Source organism: Pygocentrus nattereri, chromosome 2 (genome assembly GCF_015220715.1).
Source record: "Pygocentrus nattereri isolate fPygNat1 chromosome 2, fPygNat1.pri, whole genome shotgun sequence".
Lineage (NCBI taxonomy): Eukaryota > Metazoa > Chordata > Actinopteri > Characiformes > Serrasalmidae > Pygocentrus > Pygocentrus nattereri.
In genome coordinates, this window is record NC_051212.1 from 56,387,217 (window position 1) to 56,404,716 (window position 17,500).

Consider the following 17,500-nt stretch of genomic DNA (forward strand, 5'->3'; position numbering starts at 1 on the left):
GTACAGTCATGTGCTCCTCTGGTCAAATGACATGTTATGTAGACATCCTGAAATGTAAATATGACATTTTTCTACAGATTTTTGCTGAAAAAACAAAATGTACCAGAACTCTTGCCACAGTTTGTTTTATATTTTCATGTTACATTCAGTAAATAAACAGTCACAGTGCATTAAACTCTTCAGACGCAACTTATTTACACTCATAAAATCTACGAAAAAACGTTGAATAATATGCCCAAGGGTGCCCAAACTTTTGCATGGACCACAACTCAAAATTGTTGATGGAAGAAAATGAAAACATTTCAGTGCGATTTAATTTAGTTTCCTTAAAAGTGAATTTTCCTTTGACTGGAAATAAAATACATTTCACTCATGATTTCTCATTAATTGTGTGTAAATGGGGCAGTCGTGGGCTGGAGGTCAGGGATCCAGCCTCGTGACCGGAAGGTCGCCGGTTCGATCCCCAGAGCCGACAGCACATGACTGAGGTGTCCTTGAGCAAGACACCTAACCCCCAACTGCTCCCCGGGCGCTGTGGATTGGGCTGCCCACCGCTCCGGGCAAGTGTGCTCACTGCCCCTAGTGTGTGTGTGTATTCACTAGTGTGTATGTGGTGTTACACTGCACGGATGGGTTAAATGCGGAGGTGAAATTTCCCCGTTGTGGGACTAATAAGGGTCACTTAATCTTAAATGAGTTTTTTATGGACAACAATATTTATTTACTTAGCGTTAAGACCTTTTTTGTTTGTAAGTCAAACAGTCCGTTTGTATGACTGCAGGAATTTTGAGAGGTTGGTGGAGTTCCCCTTTATTTGGTGGGATGTAGTTGAGTGTAAGAGGCCGTGCAGAGTGACAGTGGTCAGTGGTCAGGGCTGCTGTGTGTAAATGAGCCCTCGCTGTGCAGATTAAAGCACAGATTAAAGCAGATTAGAGTCAACGAGCTGTTTCATCCTCACCACTGCTGTGATCTGGCTCAGAGAGGAGAAACCCCGGCGCTTTGGTCATCAGCCAAGCTTCAAAGAGGCCGACGGGGGGGAGCCCCTCTATCTGACCACCATCAGCAGCTCTCATTCACAACACCACCCTGCTCTGACCACGTCTACAGGAACTGACCACCTGCGCACTTAACCTCACGTCCATTTTAAAGGGGAAATTCAGTGTGAAGCAGTTCAGACGTCTTTACAGTGGTGGTGATGGGAACCAGGCGTCGCCATGACTACAACACAGATATAGACACTTTATTTACCATCCAGAACCACCAGAGAACCTACACGAGTCTTCTGAGCTTATATGGAATGTTGATGATGGAAAACAGTGGGAAATCTGGAATAATGAGTTTTCTTTGGGGACTATTTTGCCGCACAGCGCCCTGCATGTCTCCCTCCACCATGAATGGAGTTGAAGTTCTCTAAACTCTCATAAAACAGCGTCTCAGTCATCAGGCAGTGAATTCAGAACCAGTTCATGGAGGAACTTTCTGTAGGAGCTTTTAGAGGGACGTCTGGTTCCTATCACCACCACTGTGAGGAGCTTTTAGAGGGACGTCTGGTTCCCATCACCACCACTGTGAGGAGCTTTTAGAGGGGGACGTCTGGTTCCCATCACCACCACTGTGAGCGGTTCTGACTCGGTCAGTTTATCTAGAACAGAGCGTTTCACACCAAACCGCTCTGACCGACTCTGTTTACATCTTAACCAGTTAATTATGCAAGAATTTATTAATTCTTCATGGCTGACTTTCAACAAGGTGTTGGAAACGTTCCTCAGAGATTCTGGTTGGTTATTTGAGTTCCTGCTGTCTTTCTATCATCTGGAACCAGTCTGCCCATTCTCCTCTGACCTCTCACATCAACAAGGCATTTACGTCCACACAACTGACCGCTCACTGGATATTTCCTCTTTTTCTGACCGTTCTCTGTAAACCCTAGAGATGGTTGTGTGTGAAATTCCCAGCAGATCAGCAGTTTCTGAAATACTCAGACCAGCCCGTCTGGCACCAACAACCACGCCATGTTCAAAGCCCCTTAAATCCCCTTTCTTCCCCGTTCTGATGCTCGGTCTGCACTTCAGCAAGTCGTCTTGACCACCTCTACAGGCCTAAATGCAGTGAGCTGCGGCCGTGTGATTGGCTGATCAGCTAATTGTGTTAACAAGCAGCTGAACAGTTGAAGGCCAGTATAACAGTCTGTTTAGCAATGAGCCACAGTATGAAAGTAAATCAAGGCTGCTACTGATTTTAGATTATATTATTATATTGTGCTCATGTTGTGTCTTAATTGTGTTTGTTATCTTTGTTTTTAGCTGTCAGTTTTCTGGCTTTTGTTTTCTGGCAGTGTTTGAGCTGAAGGGCAGTTTATTTGAACACAGTCGCTCTGGATTAGAGCGTCTGCCAAACGCTGCGAATGTAAGTTAGATTAATTTAGATATTACTTTATAACTACAGTTTTGTGTTTTTTCAAAATTTTTGACATTTTTTGAGAAAGACACTTGCACTTTATGTTTTGTCAAAATTTCATGATGAATAGACAAACAAAAATGGTCTAAAATAACTTGGAAAACACATTTCTCTGTTTACCTCCATTAGTTAAGAATGTTTTTGAGGTTTTGTTCTGACAGCAGAAAAATACCTCAATGTTACATAAAGTCATAAACAACGAGCACGCAGACACCAAATCCATCCCTATTCATTCAACATTTCTACTGAAAAGCCCGGTTCTACATACATATCACACATATATCCTATAAGGCAAAACCTCGTATCTCCCTTTTTGTTTAGTTTTCAGTTTTCAGTAAATTTGGAAAATGCCTGTTGTCTTTTATTTTGAGTGTAGATTTAATGTTGAATGGACCAAAATGCCTTGGAAAGACGTCTGGTTCCACTGACTCACATTACATTTAAAGTTTTTTTCTTTTGCTCTAAAATGACCATCTGGAGATACGAGGTTTTGTTCCCTTGCTTTTCTCTCTCAGTGTGTGTCAGAAAAGGTGTGATCTTAGATCTTAGAGAGGCCCCAGACTTTCTGCACTGGGCCCAAAGCTGGATTCGTCTGGTTTGTTGTTGTCGGGGTGACAGACAGGGGTGGGCAGTGCAGGGAGAGTCTGTGTGGACGCAGAGTGACCGTGCTGTTTTTAGCCTCACTATAAATACACATCTCCTTCCAAACAGGGCAGAAATAGCTGCTGCAGGTCTAATATTAGACCCAGCCAGTCTGTCCTTAGCCGCCGTAACCATGGAAACCAAACCCCGTCTGTTCCTGTTTTCTTGCCATCTCACCATCCGGGAGAATACAAGGCCTTCTGCAGTCACGACCACCCAGAGCCACGCGGAAGGCATGAGCTCTAATGCTAATCCTGTCTTTAGCGTTAGCGTAGCTCTCATCATTAGCCTGGCGTTATGCAGCGAACCTTCCTCAGATATTTTTCAGCTTCCATATCATTTCAGCCGTCTAAAAGCATCTACAGCTGCATGTCTGTCTAACCTTCTGCATCTAATTCATAGTAGATGCTGAATAATTCATAGTAGATGCTGAATAATTCATAGTAGATGCTGAATAATTTATAGAAGTTGCTGAATAATTCATAGTAGATGCTGAATAATTCATAGAAGTTGCTGAATAATTTATAGAAGTTGCTGAATAATTCATAGTAGATGCTGAATAATTCACAGAAGATGCTGAATAATTCATAGAAGTTGCTGAATAATTTATAGAAGTTGCTGAATAATTTATAGAAGTTGCTGAATAATTCATAATGGATACTGAATAATTCATAGTAGTTGCTGAATAATTCATAGTAGTTGCTGAATAATTCATAGTAGATATGAATTATTCATCATCTACTATGAATTATTCAATAGTAGTTGCTGAATAATTCATACTGGATATTGTAGAATTCACACTGAATAAGTCTTAAGAATCATAACAGAAGAACAGTGAAGCTGTATCTGTACTTTTGCATTTATTTTTATATTAAGAAAAAACCTGCATCAATTCATAAATAAATCATAGTGTCTGCATCGCCATTACAGTGTGTCCAGTGATAAATAGTGCAGTCAATAATAACGAGGACAAATCTGACCAGTCCACTTCTGTGCACTCGGGACTTTATCAGCCGGCTGTTTCCTGTTTCAGTCTCACGCTGCTTGGTCTCCGAAACGTGGTGAACAGCTCAGGCCTCTGTACCCCCACTGTGCCCCCCACTGCCCCAAACCTCCCATAGTTATACAGTCAGCCACATTCATCGTGCTGGGAGTCCGGGGGTCCTGAGAGGTGTGCTAATTTGCACAGGCGTCTATCGTAACTACAGAGCGACGTCGCTCTTCGGTGTGTTTATCTGCGGCTCTCCTCAGTGAAGGTGTCCAGTGTGGAGCCGGTCAGCGCTCGTGCAGGGTGATGCAGGGCGGCCACTGATTCCTGGTGCGGCTCTCGCTGCAGTACCGACCCACCGCTCCCAGCTCCTCGCGCTCAGCCTGAGGACTCTGTGGTTTGAGGAATTAGTAAGGAATAAGTCCAATTTTAATTCCAAAACTCCAGTTAAACTCTGCTAGTAATGAAACACAGTTGCTCAGTTTCCTTCAAAGCTACACTATGTAAGATTTGGGGATTTGGAGACCCCTGTGGTGGAAATGTGTAATTGCACACACCATGTGGAACAACATTTAGTAACGTGTGTTGTACTTCAGCCTCTGACGAGCGGATGAATCTGACTTGAGTGCGAGTGACTCACAGTGTGACCCTCAGCGTAATAATGCCCCCCCAACCCTCACCGTGACCAGGATGCAGTGCAGGTCCCGCTCTCTTGGTTCTCCCAGCACTGTTGCCAGTCTCCTCATGCCGGACACTCTCAGCATGTCCACTCCGGCCTCACAGCAGAACGCCCTGATCAAGGTGAAGTGAATCTGCAGCGCAACGTCGCACTCGTCCTCCTCATCACACACCAACACACACAGCACCACGCTGTCCGGGTCACTACACACAGAGGCAGGGAGAGTCATGTGGTCAGCATGCACCCCGTGCGCTTTACACTGCGCGTTTATGTTATTCTAAACCTCCTTTCCTGGCAGCAGCACAGGCAGGAACACTTCATCTGGACAGTCCACTTTAGATGCTCTGTAGAGACTCAACTTCAACGTACATTCAACTAAACATCTACTAAACTGACCTTAGTTGTCCTTTTCTCTAAACCTGCTCTAATCTTAACCCCAACATTAACCTCAACCCGAAACCTAAACCCAGCCCTAACCCTGGTCCAAATCCAAACGCTCACCCCACCACTGTTTACACTCAGCTGAATAGGCTCCAGCTCCCCCCGTGACCCAAAAGGATAAGCGGCTTAGAAGATGTGTGATAAACTAGTGATGTCTGAGATTTTATGGTGGACATTATCAGTATCATCATCTATGACCAGCTATGAAAGACCACCATGGTCATCACACTGGAACAGCACTTCAGCCCTGTCTAGATTACTTTCCTGCAGAAAAAAATCTGGTTTAGCTGGTCACCCCAGCATGGTCATGCTGGTTGACCAGCATACCAGCGTCCAAAATACATAATATGCTGGTTTTGCTGGTCTGTGATGTTTTTTTTTCTAGCAGGGATGTTTCTATTGGTTCCTGGTGGTTTTGGAATGTGTTTTATGTTTTCCTGGTGGGTGACATCACAGTGTAAAGGATTCTATTGGTTTCTTAATGGGACCTAAAGACGCCTTACAGGAAATTAGTGGTAACCATTAAGCTAATTCCCATTAGAAAGCAAAACCATCAGGTTTTAGTCCTAATGATTTTCAGCCTGACTGAACTGCTTGATCATCCACAGCCTCACTACAGGTGCGCGGAACGTCGAGCTGACAGACTCCCAACTGTACGGCTGATTTAGCTACACCAGGAACGTTCCACCGGTCAGATCCAGTTTAACCCGCTGTGTCTCCAGGTGTGTGTGTAACTTACGCATTCATGAGTTTGGCGCTCTCGTACACGCCGACCGTCAGACGCTCCTGATCACGAGCGGCCTTCAGCAGCTCCTCCAGACAATCACACACACTCTGCATCCTGAACACACACACACACACACACACACACACACACACACACACACACTATGAGATTACACTACACACCATAAACATGCTTAACGGGGAATTCCCAAATTTATCCACAGGTCCTCCAGATTGATTTGATGTAAAAAATCTCTGTTTTAGAGAAATTAAACACAAATATTCTTCTGAGCTTATATGGAATGCTGATGATGGAAAATAGTGGAAAATCTGGAATAATGAGTTTTCTTTGGGGACTATTTTGCCGCACAGCGCCCTGCATGTCTCCCTCCACCATGAATGGAGTTGAAGTTCTCTAAACTCTCATAAAACAGCGTCTCAGTCATCAGGCAGTGAATTCAGAACCAGTTCATGTAGGAACTTTCTGTAGGAGCTTTTAGAGGGACGTCTGGTTCCTATCACCACCACTGTGAACGACTGCTTACATTATGCAGGAAAACAGTGGAATTCCCCTTTAAAGCTCCTCTTTTACTTTTTCTAGCAGTTTTTGGAGGTAAAGCATTTTTCTCCATATGCAGAGTAGACACGTTCAGGTCCATCAAACTGAGGGATATTTGGACCCCACAAAAGGTGCACACACACACACACACACACACACACACACACACACACACACACACACACACTGTTGGTGTACTCACTCTGTATCTGTGCTGCAGGACACCAGCTCCTCCAGAGTCATTTCGCCTCTAATCCTCACAAGTCCAGAGTAAAGTGGAGTCAGTAAAGTCCAGACGGCAGTACTCAGTCCAGTCTGGGTCAGGGTGGTCCGGTAATCTCTGCTGGAGTCTGCTGTGTTTGTGCTGTTCTCCTCTGAAATCCTCTGCCTTATATCTGTGGCTGTGGGCGGAGCCACACACCTCCCACCTCCATCTGTGTGTGGGGACTGATCCAATCACACGGCCCCTTCTTTAGGCGCTGATCACTGATTGATTATGTCACTCATCAAAGGCAGGAGATTAATAATGAAGCTGTTCTCACCTTTTATCAGTCAGTGCACTGTAGACGAAACACTAATGACGGTTAAACATTCCCACATTATTCCCATGGAAAAACGTCAGTTTAGTTAGTTATAGATATTTTATTATGAATACATTATACACACACACACACACACACACACACACACACACACACACACACACACACACACACATGTATATATACATTTCGCTTTGCTGCTGCAAAACCTGGTCATACTAAAGCTTTCTAATTCACTGATACATCAGTGCCATCTGGTGGCCACGAGGAGGTGTTACAGGTACATGTGGGGGAATGCAGTGAAACACAGATCTGAATAGAGCGGCGCTCAACGACCCTTTTCAGAAAGGTTCACTATAGAACCATCTACAGCACATTCTCCATAAATCTGAAGAACCATTTAATTTATTCATTTAAGAACCCAATAATCATTCAAAGGGTTCTTTGAGTGTTTATGGTTCAGTTTAGAAGCATTGGCTTTATTAAAGAACCTTTGAAGAACCATCTCCTATAGGTGCAGACAGACAATGGTGGATACAGACGGACAGACAGACAGACAGACAGACAGACAGACAGACAGACAGACAGACAGACAGACAGATAGATAGATAGATAGATAGATAGATAGATAGATAGATAGATAGATAGACAGACAGATAGATAGACAGACAGATATAGATAGGTGGATGGACGGACGGACGGACAGACAGACAGATAGTGTTTGTCCCAGAAAAAAACAATATGTAATATTAGAATAATGATGAATAATCCAGTTTGCAGAACAAACCACATTTAACACAATGAAGTACTGATTAGATAAAACCGCTTTGGAGACTGTAAATAAACAGATTGGCATGCGTGAAATCAGTCAACATTATTAGTGTCACATACAGTGTCATATAGTTCATACAATAACATACAGTGCCATATAGTTCATACAGTGTCATATAGTTCATACAGTGCCATATAGTTCATACAATAACATACAGTGCCATACAGTTCATACAGTACCATACAGTGCCATATAGTTCATACAATAACATACAGTGCCATACAGTTCATACAGTGCCATATAGTGTCATATAGTTCATACAGTGTCATACAGTTCATACAGTGCCATATAGTGTCATATAGTTCATACAGTGTCATACAGTTCATACAGTGCCATATAGTTCATACAGTGTCATATAGTGTCATATAGTTCATACAGTACCATACAGTTCATACAGTGCCATATAGTTCATACAGTGTCATATAGTGTCATATAGTTCATACAGTACCATACAGTGCCATACAGTGTCATACAGTACCATACAGTGCCATATAGAGTCATATAGTTCATACAGTGCCATATAGTTCATACAGTGCCATATAGTGTCATATAGTTCATACAGTACCATACAGTGCCATACAGTGTCATACAGTGCCATACAGTGTCATACAGTTCATACAGTTCAAAAAGTAAGGGTGCGTAGGGACTGGCCCTGGAAAAGGTCACATGCAGCTGATTAAATCAGAACCTTAATGATTAATATTCCAGCTTGTTTGATTGAGCTCTCAGTTAATTAAACAACCACAGTTCACACCTTCGGCCTTTAATACAGGTGTGAATGGGAAGCAGTGGGAGCTAAAGCAGATTAACAAACAGCAACTAATCTACAGGACACTCGTCTGGATGTTTGGATCATGACCCGTCACATGGTTACATAAACACAACAACTTCGTCATCATCATCATCATCATCAACACTTAGCGCTTTAAAAACCAGCAGCAGAGCTTGATCTATCCATGATAAATGCTATAGTGTAATTATCTATTCACTGTCATTTATTATAAATTTGACATTTGTTCAGTGCTTAAGGAACGTGAGGGATGAAAGGCAATAAAAGGCAAAAGCCACAGATAAGAAAAACCATAGTGTTACAGTGTTAGTATAATATAGTGTCATACAGTGTCATAAAAAGTCCTATAGTCCATTACAGTGACATACAATGCAGTCTAGTGCCAGATAGTGATGTATAGGGTCATATATGGTGTATTTTACTGCCGCGCAATGCATCCAGGACCATACTGCGTCATATAATACCATTACACATACGGTGGCGCATGGTGTTATGGAGGACCACACAGTGTCACACAGTGTTATAGAGGGCCATACAGTGCCATACAGTGTTATAGAGGGCCATACAGTGCCATACAGTGTTATAGAGGGTCATACAGTGCCATACAGTGTTATAGAAGGCCATACAGTGCCATACAGTGTTATAGAGGGCCACACAGTGTTATAGAGGGCCATACAGTGACATACAGTGTTATAGAGGGCCATATTGTGACAAACAGTGTTATACAAGGCCATACAGTGCCATATAGTGTTATAGAGGGCCATACAGTGCCATATAGTGTTATAGAGGGCCATACAGTACCATATAGTGTTACAGAGGGCCATACAGTGCAATACAGTGTTATAGAGGGCCATACAGTGCCATACAGTGTTATAGAGGGCCATACAGTGTGCTACAGTGTTATAGAAGGCCATACAGTGCCATACAGTGTTATAGAGGGTCATACAGTGCCATACAGTGTTATAGAGGGCCATACAGTGCCATACAGTGTTATAGAGGACCACACAGTGTCACACAATGTTATAGAGGGCCATACAGTGCCACACAGTGTTATAGAGGGCCATACAGTGCCATACAATGTTATAGAGGGCCATACAGTGCCATACAGTGTTATAGAGGGCCATACAGTGCCTTACAGTGTTATAGAGGGCCATACACTGCCATACAGTGTTATAGAGGGTCATACAGTGCCATACAGTGTTATAGAAGGCCATACAGTGCCATACAGTGTTATGGAGGGCCAAACAGTGCCATACAGTGTTATAGAGGGTCATACAGTGCCATACAGTGTTATAGAAGGCCATACAGTGCCATACAGTGTTATGGAGGGCCAAACAGTGCCATACAGTGTTATAGAGGGCCACACCGTGTTATAGAGGGCCATACAGTGACATACAGTGTTATAGAGGGCCATATTGTGACAAACAGTGTTATACAAGGCCATACAGTGCCATATAGTGTTATAGAGGGCCATGCAGTGCCATATAGTGTTATAGAGGGCCATACAGTACCATATAGTGTTACAGAGGGCCATACAGTGCAATACAGTGTTATAGAGGGCCATACAGTGCCATACAGTGTTACAGAGGGCCATACAGTGCCCTACAGTGTTATAGAAGGCCATACAGTGCCATACAGTGTTATAGAGGGTCATACAGTGCCATACAGTGTTATAGAGGGCCATACAGTGCCATACAGTGTTATAGAGGACCACACAGTGTCACACAATGTTATAGAGGGCCATACAGTGCCATACAGTGTTATAGAGGACCACACAGTGTCACACAATGTTATAGAGGGCCATACACTGCCATACAGTGTTATAGAGGGTCATACAGTGCCATACAGTGTTATAGAAGGCCATACAGTGCCATACAGTGTTATAGAGGGCCAAACAGTGACATACAGTGTTATAGAGGGCCATATTGTGACAAACAGTGTTATACAAGGCCATACAGTGCCATAAAGTGTTATAGAGGGCCATACAGTACCATATAGTGTTATAGAGGGCCATACAGTGTCACACAATGTTATAGAGGGCCATACAGTGCCATACAGTGTTATAGAGGGCCATACAGTGCCATACAGTGTTATAGAGGGCCATACAGTGCCATACAGTGTTACAGAGGGCCATACAGTGTGCTACAGTGTTATAGAAGGCCATACAGTGCCATACAGTGTTATAGAGGGTCATACAGTGCCATACAGTGTTATAGAGGGCCATACAGTGCCATACAGTGTTATAGAGGACCACACAGTGTCACACAATGTTATAGAGGGCCATACAGTGCCACACAGTGTTATAGAGGGCCATACAGTGCCATACAATGTTATAGAGGGCCATACAGTGCCATACAGTGTTATAGAGGGCCATACAGTGCCTTACAGTGTTATAGAGGGCCATACACTGCCATACAGTGTTATAGAGGGTCATACAGTGCCATACAGTGTTATAGAAGGCCATACAGTGCCATACAGTGTTATGGAGGGCCAAACAGTGCCATACAGTGTTATAGAGGGTCATACAGTGCCATACAGTGTTATAGAAGGCCATACAGTGCCATACAGTGTTATGGAGGGCCAAACAGTGCCATACAGTGTTATAGAGGGCCACACCGTGTTATAGAGGGCCATACAGTGACATACAGTGTTATAGAGGGCCATATTGTGACAAACAGTGTTATACAAGGCCATACAGTGCCATATAGTGTTATAGAGGGCCATGCAGTGCCATATAGTGTTATAGAGGGCCATACAGTACCATATAGTGTTACAGAGGGCCATACAGTGCAATACAGTGTTATAGAGGGCCATACAGTGCCATACAGTGTTACAGAGGGCCATACAGTGCCCTACAGTGTTATAGAAGGCCATACAGTGCCATACAGTGTTATAGAGGGTCATACAGTGCCATACAGTGTTATAGAGGGCCATACAGTGCCATACAGTGTTATAGAGGACCACACAGTGTCACACAATGTTATAGAGGGCCATACAGTGCCATACAGTGTTATAGAGGACCACACAGTGTCACACAATGTTATAGAGGGCCATACACTGCCATACAGTGTTATAGAGGGTCATACAGTGCCATACAGTGTTATAGAAGGCCATACAGTGCCATACAGTGTTATAGAGGGCCAAACAGTGACATACAGTGTTATAGAGGGCCATATTGTGACAAACAGTGTTATACAAGGCCATACAGTGCCATAAAGTGTTATAGAGGGCCATACAGTACCATATAGTGTTATAGAGGGCCATACAGTGTCACACAATGTTATAGAGGGCCATACAGTGCCATACAGTGTTATAGAGGGCCATACAGTGCCATACAGTGTTATAGAGGGCCATACACTGCCATACAGTGTTATAGAGGGTCATACAGTGCCATACAGTGTTATAGAGGGTCATACAGTGCCATACAGTGTTATAGAAGGCCATACAGTGCCATACAGTGTTATAGAGGGCCACACAGTGTTATAGAGTGCCATACAGTGACATACAGTGTTATAGAAGGCCATACAGTGCCATACAGTGTTATAGAGGGCCATACACTGCCATACAGTGTTATAGAGGGTCATACAGTGCCATACAGTGTTATAGAAGGCCATACAGTGCCATACAGTGTTATAGAGGGCCAAACAATGACATACAGTGTTATAGAGGGTCATACAGTGACAAACAGTGTTATACAAGGCCATACAGTGCCATAAAGTGTTATAGAGGACCACACAGTGTCACACAATGTTATAGAGGGCCATACAGTGCCATACAGTGTTATAGAGGGCCATACAGTGCCATACAGTGTTATAGAGGACCACACAGTGTCACATAATGTTATAGAGGGCCATACAGTGCCATACAGTGTTATAGAGGGCCATACAGTGCCATACAGTGTTATAGAGGGCCATACACTGCCATACAGTGTTATAGAGGGTCATATAGTGCCATACAGTGTTATAGAAGGCCATACAGTGCCATACAGTGTTATAGAGGGCCAAACAGTGACATACAGTGTTATAGAGGGCCATATTGTGACAAACAGTGTTATACAAGGCCATACAGTGCCATAAAGTGTTATAGAGGGCCATACAGTACCATATAGTGTTATACAGGGCCATACAGTGTCACACAATGTTATAGAGGGCCATACAGTGCCATACAGTGTTATAGAGGGCCATACAGTGCCATACAGTGTTATAGAGGGCCATACACTGCCATACAGTGTTATAGAGGGTCATACAGTGGCATACAGTGTTATAGAAGGCCATACAGTGCCATAGAGTGTTATAGAGGGCCATACAGTGACATACAGTGTTATAGTGGGCCATATTGTGACAAACAGTGTTATACAAGGCCATACAGTGCCATATAGTGTTATAGAGGGCCATACAGTACCATATAGTGTTATAGAGGGCCATACAGTGCAATACAGTGTTATAGAGGGCCATACAGTGCAATACAGTGTTATAGAGGGCCATACAGTGCCATATAGTGTTATAGAGGGCCATACAGTGCAATACAGTGTTATAGAGGGCCATACAGTGCCATACAGTGTTATAGAGGGCCATACAGTGCCCTACAGTGTTATAGAAGGCCAAACAGTGTTACAGAGGGCCATACAGTGACATACAGTGTTATAGAAGGCCATACAGTGTTATAGAGGGCCATACAGTGTTATAGAGGGCCATACAGTGCCATACAGTGGTTGGATAGTGTAGTGGTTAACACCTCTGCCTTCTACACTGTAGACTGGGGTTCAGTCCCCACCTGGGCAAACACCCTCCACTATACCAATAAGAGTCCTTGGGCAAGACTCCTAACACCACCTTGGCCTACTTGTGTAAAATGATAAAATTGTAAGTCACTCTGGATAAGAGCGTCTGCCAAATGCCGTGTTATAGAGGGCCTGTCTCTCTCTCTGTCTGTCTCTCTGTCTCTGTTTCTTTCTCTCTCTCTGTCTGTGTCTCTGTTTCTGTCTCTCTGTCTCTGTTTCTGTCTCTCTCTCTGTCTGTCTCTCTCTCTGTCTCTGTTTCTGTCTCTCTCTCTGTCTGTCTCTCTGTCTCTGTTTCTGTCTCTCTCTCTGTCTGTGTCTCTGTTTCTGTCTCTCTCTATGTCTGTCTCTTGTCTCTGTTTCTGTCTCTCTCTCTGTCTCTCTCTCTGTCTCTGTTTCTGTCTCTCTCTCTGTCTGTCTCTCTCTCTGTCTCTGTTTCTGTCTCTCTCTCTGTCTGTCTCTCTGTCTCTGTTTCTGTCTCTCTCTCTGTCTGTGTCTCTGTTTCTGTCTCTCTCTATGTCTGTCTCTTGTCTCTGTTTCTGTCTCTCTCTCTGTCTCTCTCTCTGTCTCTGTTTCTGTCTCTCTCTCTGTCTGTCTCTCTCTCTGTCTCTGTTTCTGTCTCTCTCTCTGTCTGTCTCTCTGTCTCTGTTTCTGTCTCTCTCTCTGTCTGTGTCTCTGTTTCTGTCTCTCTCTATGTCTGTCTCTTGTCTCTGTTTCTGTCTCTCTCTCTGTCTCTCTCTCTGTCTCTGTTTCTGTCTCTCTCTCTGTCTGTCTCTCTGTCTCTGTTTCTGTCTCTCTCTCTGTCTGTGTCTCTGTTTCTGTCTCTCTCTCTGTCTGTCTCTTGTCTCTGTTTCTGTCTCTCTCTCTGTCTCTCTCTCTGTCTCTGTTTCTGTCTCTCTCTCTGTCTGTCTCTCTGTCTCTGTTTCTGTCTCTCTGCCCCCCCTGCGGGATGATGAACTCAGAGCTCATTATTTCCGTAGATTAGAGAGAGAATGAGAAGAAAAGAGTGAAACCTCAGATTGTAATTGACCTCACTGACCACTTCAAACATCAAACACTCCACAGACAGCAGGCCGGTTTCACTGAAACTGACCACAATGACTTTTAACACATTAAACTGCATGAGCTGCGGCGCTGAACAAAGCCCATCAGCACAAACAGAAGAGCCAGTCCAGACCGTAGTTCAGCTTTGGGTCTGGACTAAATCACACTGAGAGAGTTTCACTACCAACCCATCATTATCTGTATACATCACTTTATCTGGTAAACGCTTCGATATGAGCAGTTAGATACTGAGATTTAAGAAAATAAGAGATTTAATAAATAACTCTGAATATGAACGAACAAGAACTTCACTCTGCTGTAAACGTTCTTACAACTACTTCTGAATGTTCATTTTATCAGAACTTTTGAAGATTGATTCCATATATTTCTAAGAGATTCCAAACTTCTTAAAGAGATTCCAAACTTCTGTACGGTGATTCCAAATTTTTCTAAGAGAATTCCAAACTTTGGAATGATGAATGGTGAAATGATACACACGTTTGATTGGAGCTGCATGATTCCAACAATTACAAAAGCAGGATCTTCTTCTTCTTTTGGCTGCTCCCTTTAGGGGTCGCCACAGTGGATCATCTGCCTCCATCTTGCCCTATCCACTGCCTCCTCTACTTTCACACCAACCATCTCCATGTCCACCATCACTACATCCATAAACCTTCTCTGAGGTCTACCTCTTCTCCTTCTACCCGGCAGCTCCATCTCCAACATTCTTTGCCCAATATATCCACTATTCCTCCTCAACACATGTCCAAACCATCTCAACCTGGCCTCTCTGGCTTTATCTCCAAACTGCTCCACCTTCACTGTCCCTCTGATCTGCTCATTTCTAATCTTGTCCATCCTTGTCACTCCCAACGAAAATCTCAGCATCTTCATCTCCACCACCTCCAGCTCAGCCTCCTGTCTTTTAGACAGAGCCATAGTCTCCAAACCAGACATCATAGCAGGACGCACTGCTGTATTGTAAACCTTCCCTTTCACTCTTTCTGCTATCCTTCTGTCACACATCAGCCCTGACACCCGTCTCCACCCACTCCATCCTGCCTGCACCCTCTTCTTCACCTCTTTTCTACACTGTCCATTGCTCTGGATGGTTGACCCAAGATATTTGAAGTCATCCACCTTTACGACCTCTACTCCTTGCATCTTCACCTTTCCACCTGCCTCCCTCTCATTCACTCACATGTATTCCGTCTTGTCTCTACTGACCTTCATTCCTCTCCTCTCCAGTGCAAACCTCCACCTCTCCAGATTCTCTTCCACCTGCTCTCTACGCTCACCACAGATTACAATGTCATCTGCAAACATCATGGTCCATGGAGCCTCCTGCCTGACCTCATCTGTCAACCTGTCCATCACCATTGCAAACAAGAAGGGGCTCAAAGCTGATCCCTGATGTAACCCCACCTTCACCTGTAAACCATTTGTCACTCCAACTGCACACCTCACCACTGTCTCACTATCCTCATACATGTCCTGCACCACCCTAACATACTTTTCAGCTACACCTGACTTCCTCATACAGTACCACAGTTCCTCTCTCACCCTATCATCTGCCTTCTCTAGATCCACAAAGACACAATGCAGCTCCTTCTGACCTTCTGACTATGTTCAGAGTCTCTACTCTAACCTCCACACTCCTACCTTTCCTTCTCTCTCGCTGCCGTCTAACCCGCCTTCCTCCGCTCCTCTTTGATGGTCTTCGACCTACAGTAGTCCAATTTCCACCGGCACCCTGCTGGTCAACAGCACCGCAGGCGGTCGTTGTTAACCCGGGCCTTGACCGATCCGGTATGGCAGTCATATTTGTGATCCGCATGATAGTTTAGCACAAGTTTTATGCCGGATGCGCTTCCTGACGCAACCCTCACCCTTTATCCGGGCTTGGGACCGGAACCAGAAGTACACAGATTGCACCCCTAATGGTGGGTTCATTACAAAAGCAGGATAATGGAGAGAAAAGTTCATTGCTCTGTTTGGAAATGTTGCTCTCGTTTCATCGTGAGTCATAAACCCAGTGCACCCCTTTCCTTTACAGCGCCCTCCCTCAAAGCCCAAGCTCAGCTCCTTTAGTTTGGTCTAACTTATTAATATTTATATACAGTGTTTATTTATTTATTTATTTATTTATTTGTCTTATCTTTTTTCCATTTAGTTTTTGTTTACAGTTCAAAGTTCAAAGAAATCCACTGTTAAAATGATTTGTGTAAGTTCAATAAGTGCACGACGGTGTTTCCAGAGTCCGCGAGTAATCGTGTTAAATAATCGTGAGATTAAAATAATCGTGATTATGATTTTTGCTGTAATCGATCAACCCTGCATTCGAGTGAAATCAGTCCAGGCCTGTCTTCGGTTCTGATTGGTGGAAATCCTCTGATGAATTATGAATATCCTGTGATAAGCTAAATGATCAAACATGCTCTCTTCCTGTGAGCGGTCAGACTTTATCTCTGTCCAAACGCCGAGTGACCACAGTGCTGATTAAGGCCGCTGACCCTCAGCACCTTGAGGTCGGTGTCAATATTGGACAGGATTCAGAAGCGCTTCCTCAGTCAAACACAGACACCGTCGAAACCAGCAGTGTCCGAAACTCAGCACGGTCACTTTAACCGGTTCACATCTGTTTCTGATCAAGACTGGCAGCACAGCTGTCTCTGTAGAGTTCTCACCAAACCTGAAGCTGCTCTGATGCTTTCAGTGCAGCTCTGATGGGATCTGCTATTCCTCTGATCCACTTCCGTCCCCCTCCAGCTCTTTATTGCCTTTTGGGTTTTGTTTCATCTCATTCTCATTCAGTTCCACCTTAAACGGGGCAGCTGTTACACACTGGAGCCTCAGCTGCAGCGTTTAAGGTGGAACTGAAAGCCGGAATGAAAGCCAGTTTCGGTGCTGAGAGGTGCTGGATGTTCTAAGACGTTCCACTGCGGTTCTTTTTGAGGACGGCGTGAAGTTTGTTTGACTCTGTTTTTCTCTTTTTGGTTCCTTTTGGTCTAAAATAAGATGTG

The 17,500-nt window shown here is 44.0% G+C and overlaps 1 protein-coding gene across 1 annotated transcript; it reads right to left on the bottom strand.

The window, feature by feature from the left end:
• Positions 1–3,934: 3,934 nt before the first annotated feature.
• On the bottom strand, positions 3,935–6,893 carry gadd45bb (growth arrest and DNA-damage-inducible, beta b). The gene is made up of 4 exons (XM_017682621.2): positions 6,695–6,893; positions 5,947–6,048; positions 4,768–4,969; positions 3,935–4,479 (listed from the first exon to the last, which is right to left on the bottom strand). The coding sequence occupies exons 1-4, from the start codon at positions 6,733–6,735 to the stop codon at positions 4,375–4,377; spliced, it is 450 nt and encodes a 149-aa protein (XP_017538110.1). The 5' UTR covers positions 6,736–6,893; the 3' UTR covers positions 3,935–4,374.
• Positions 6,894–17,500: the final 10,607 nt, after the last annotated feature.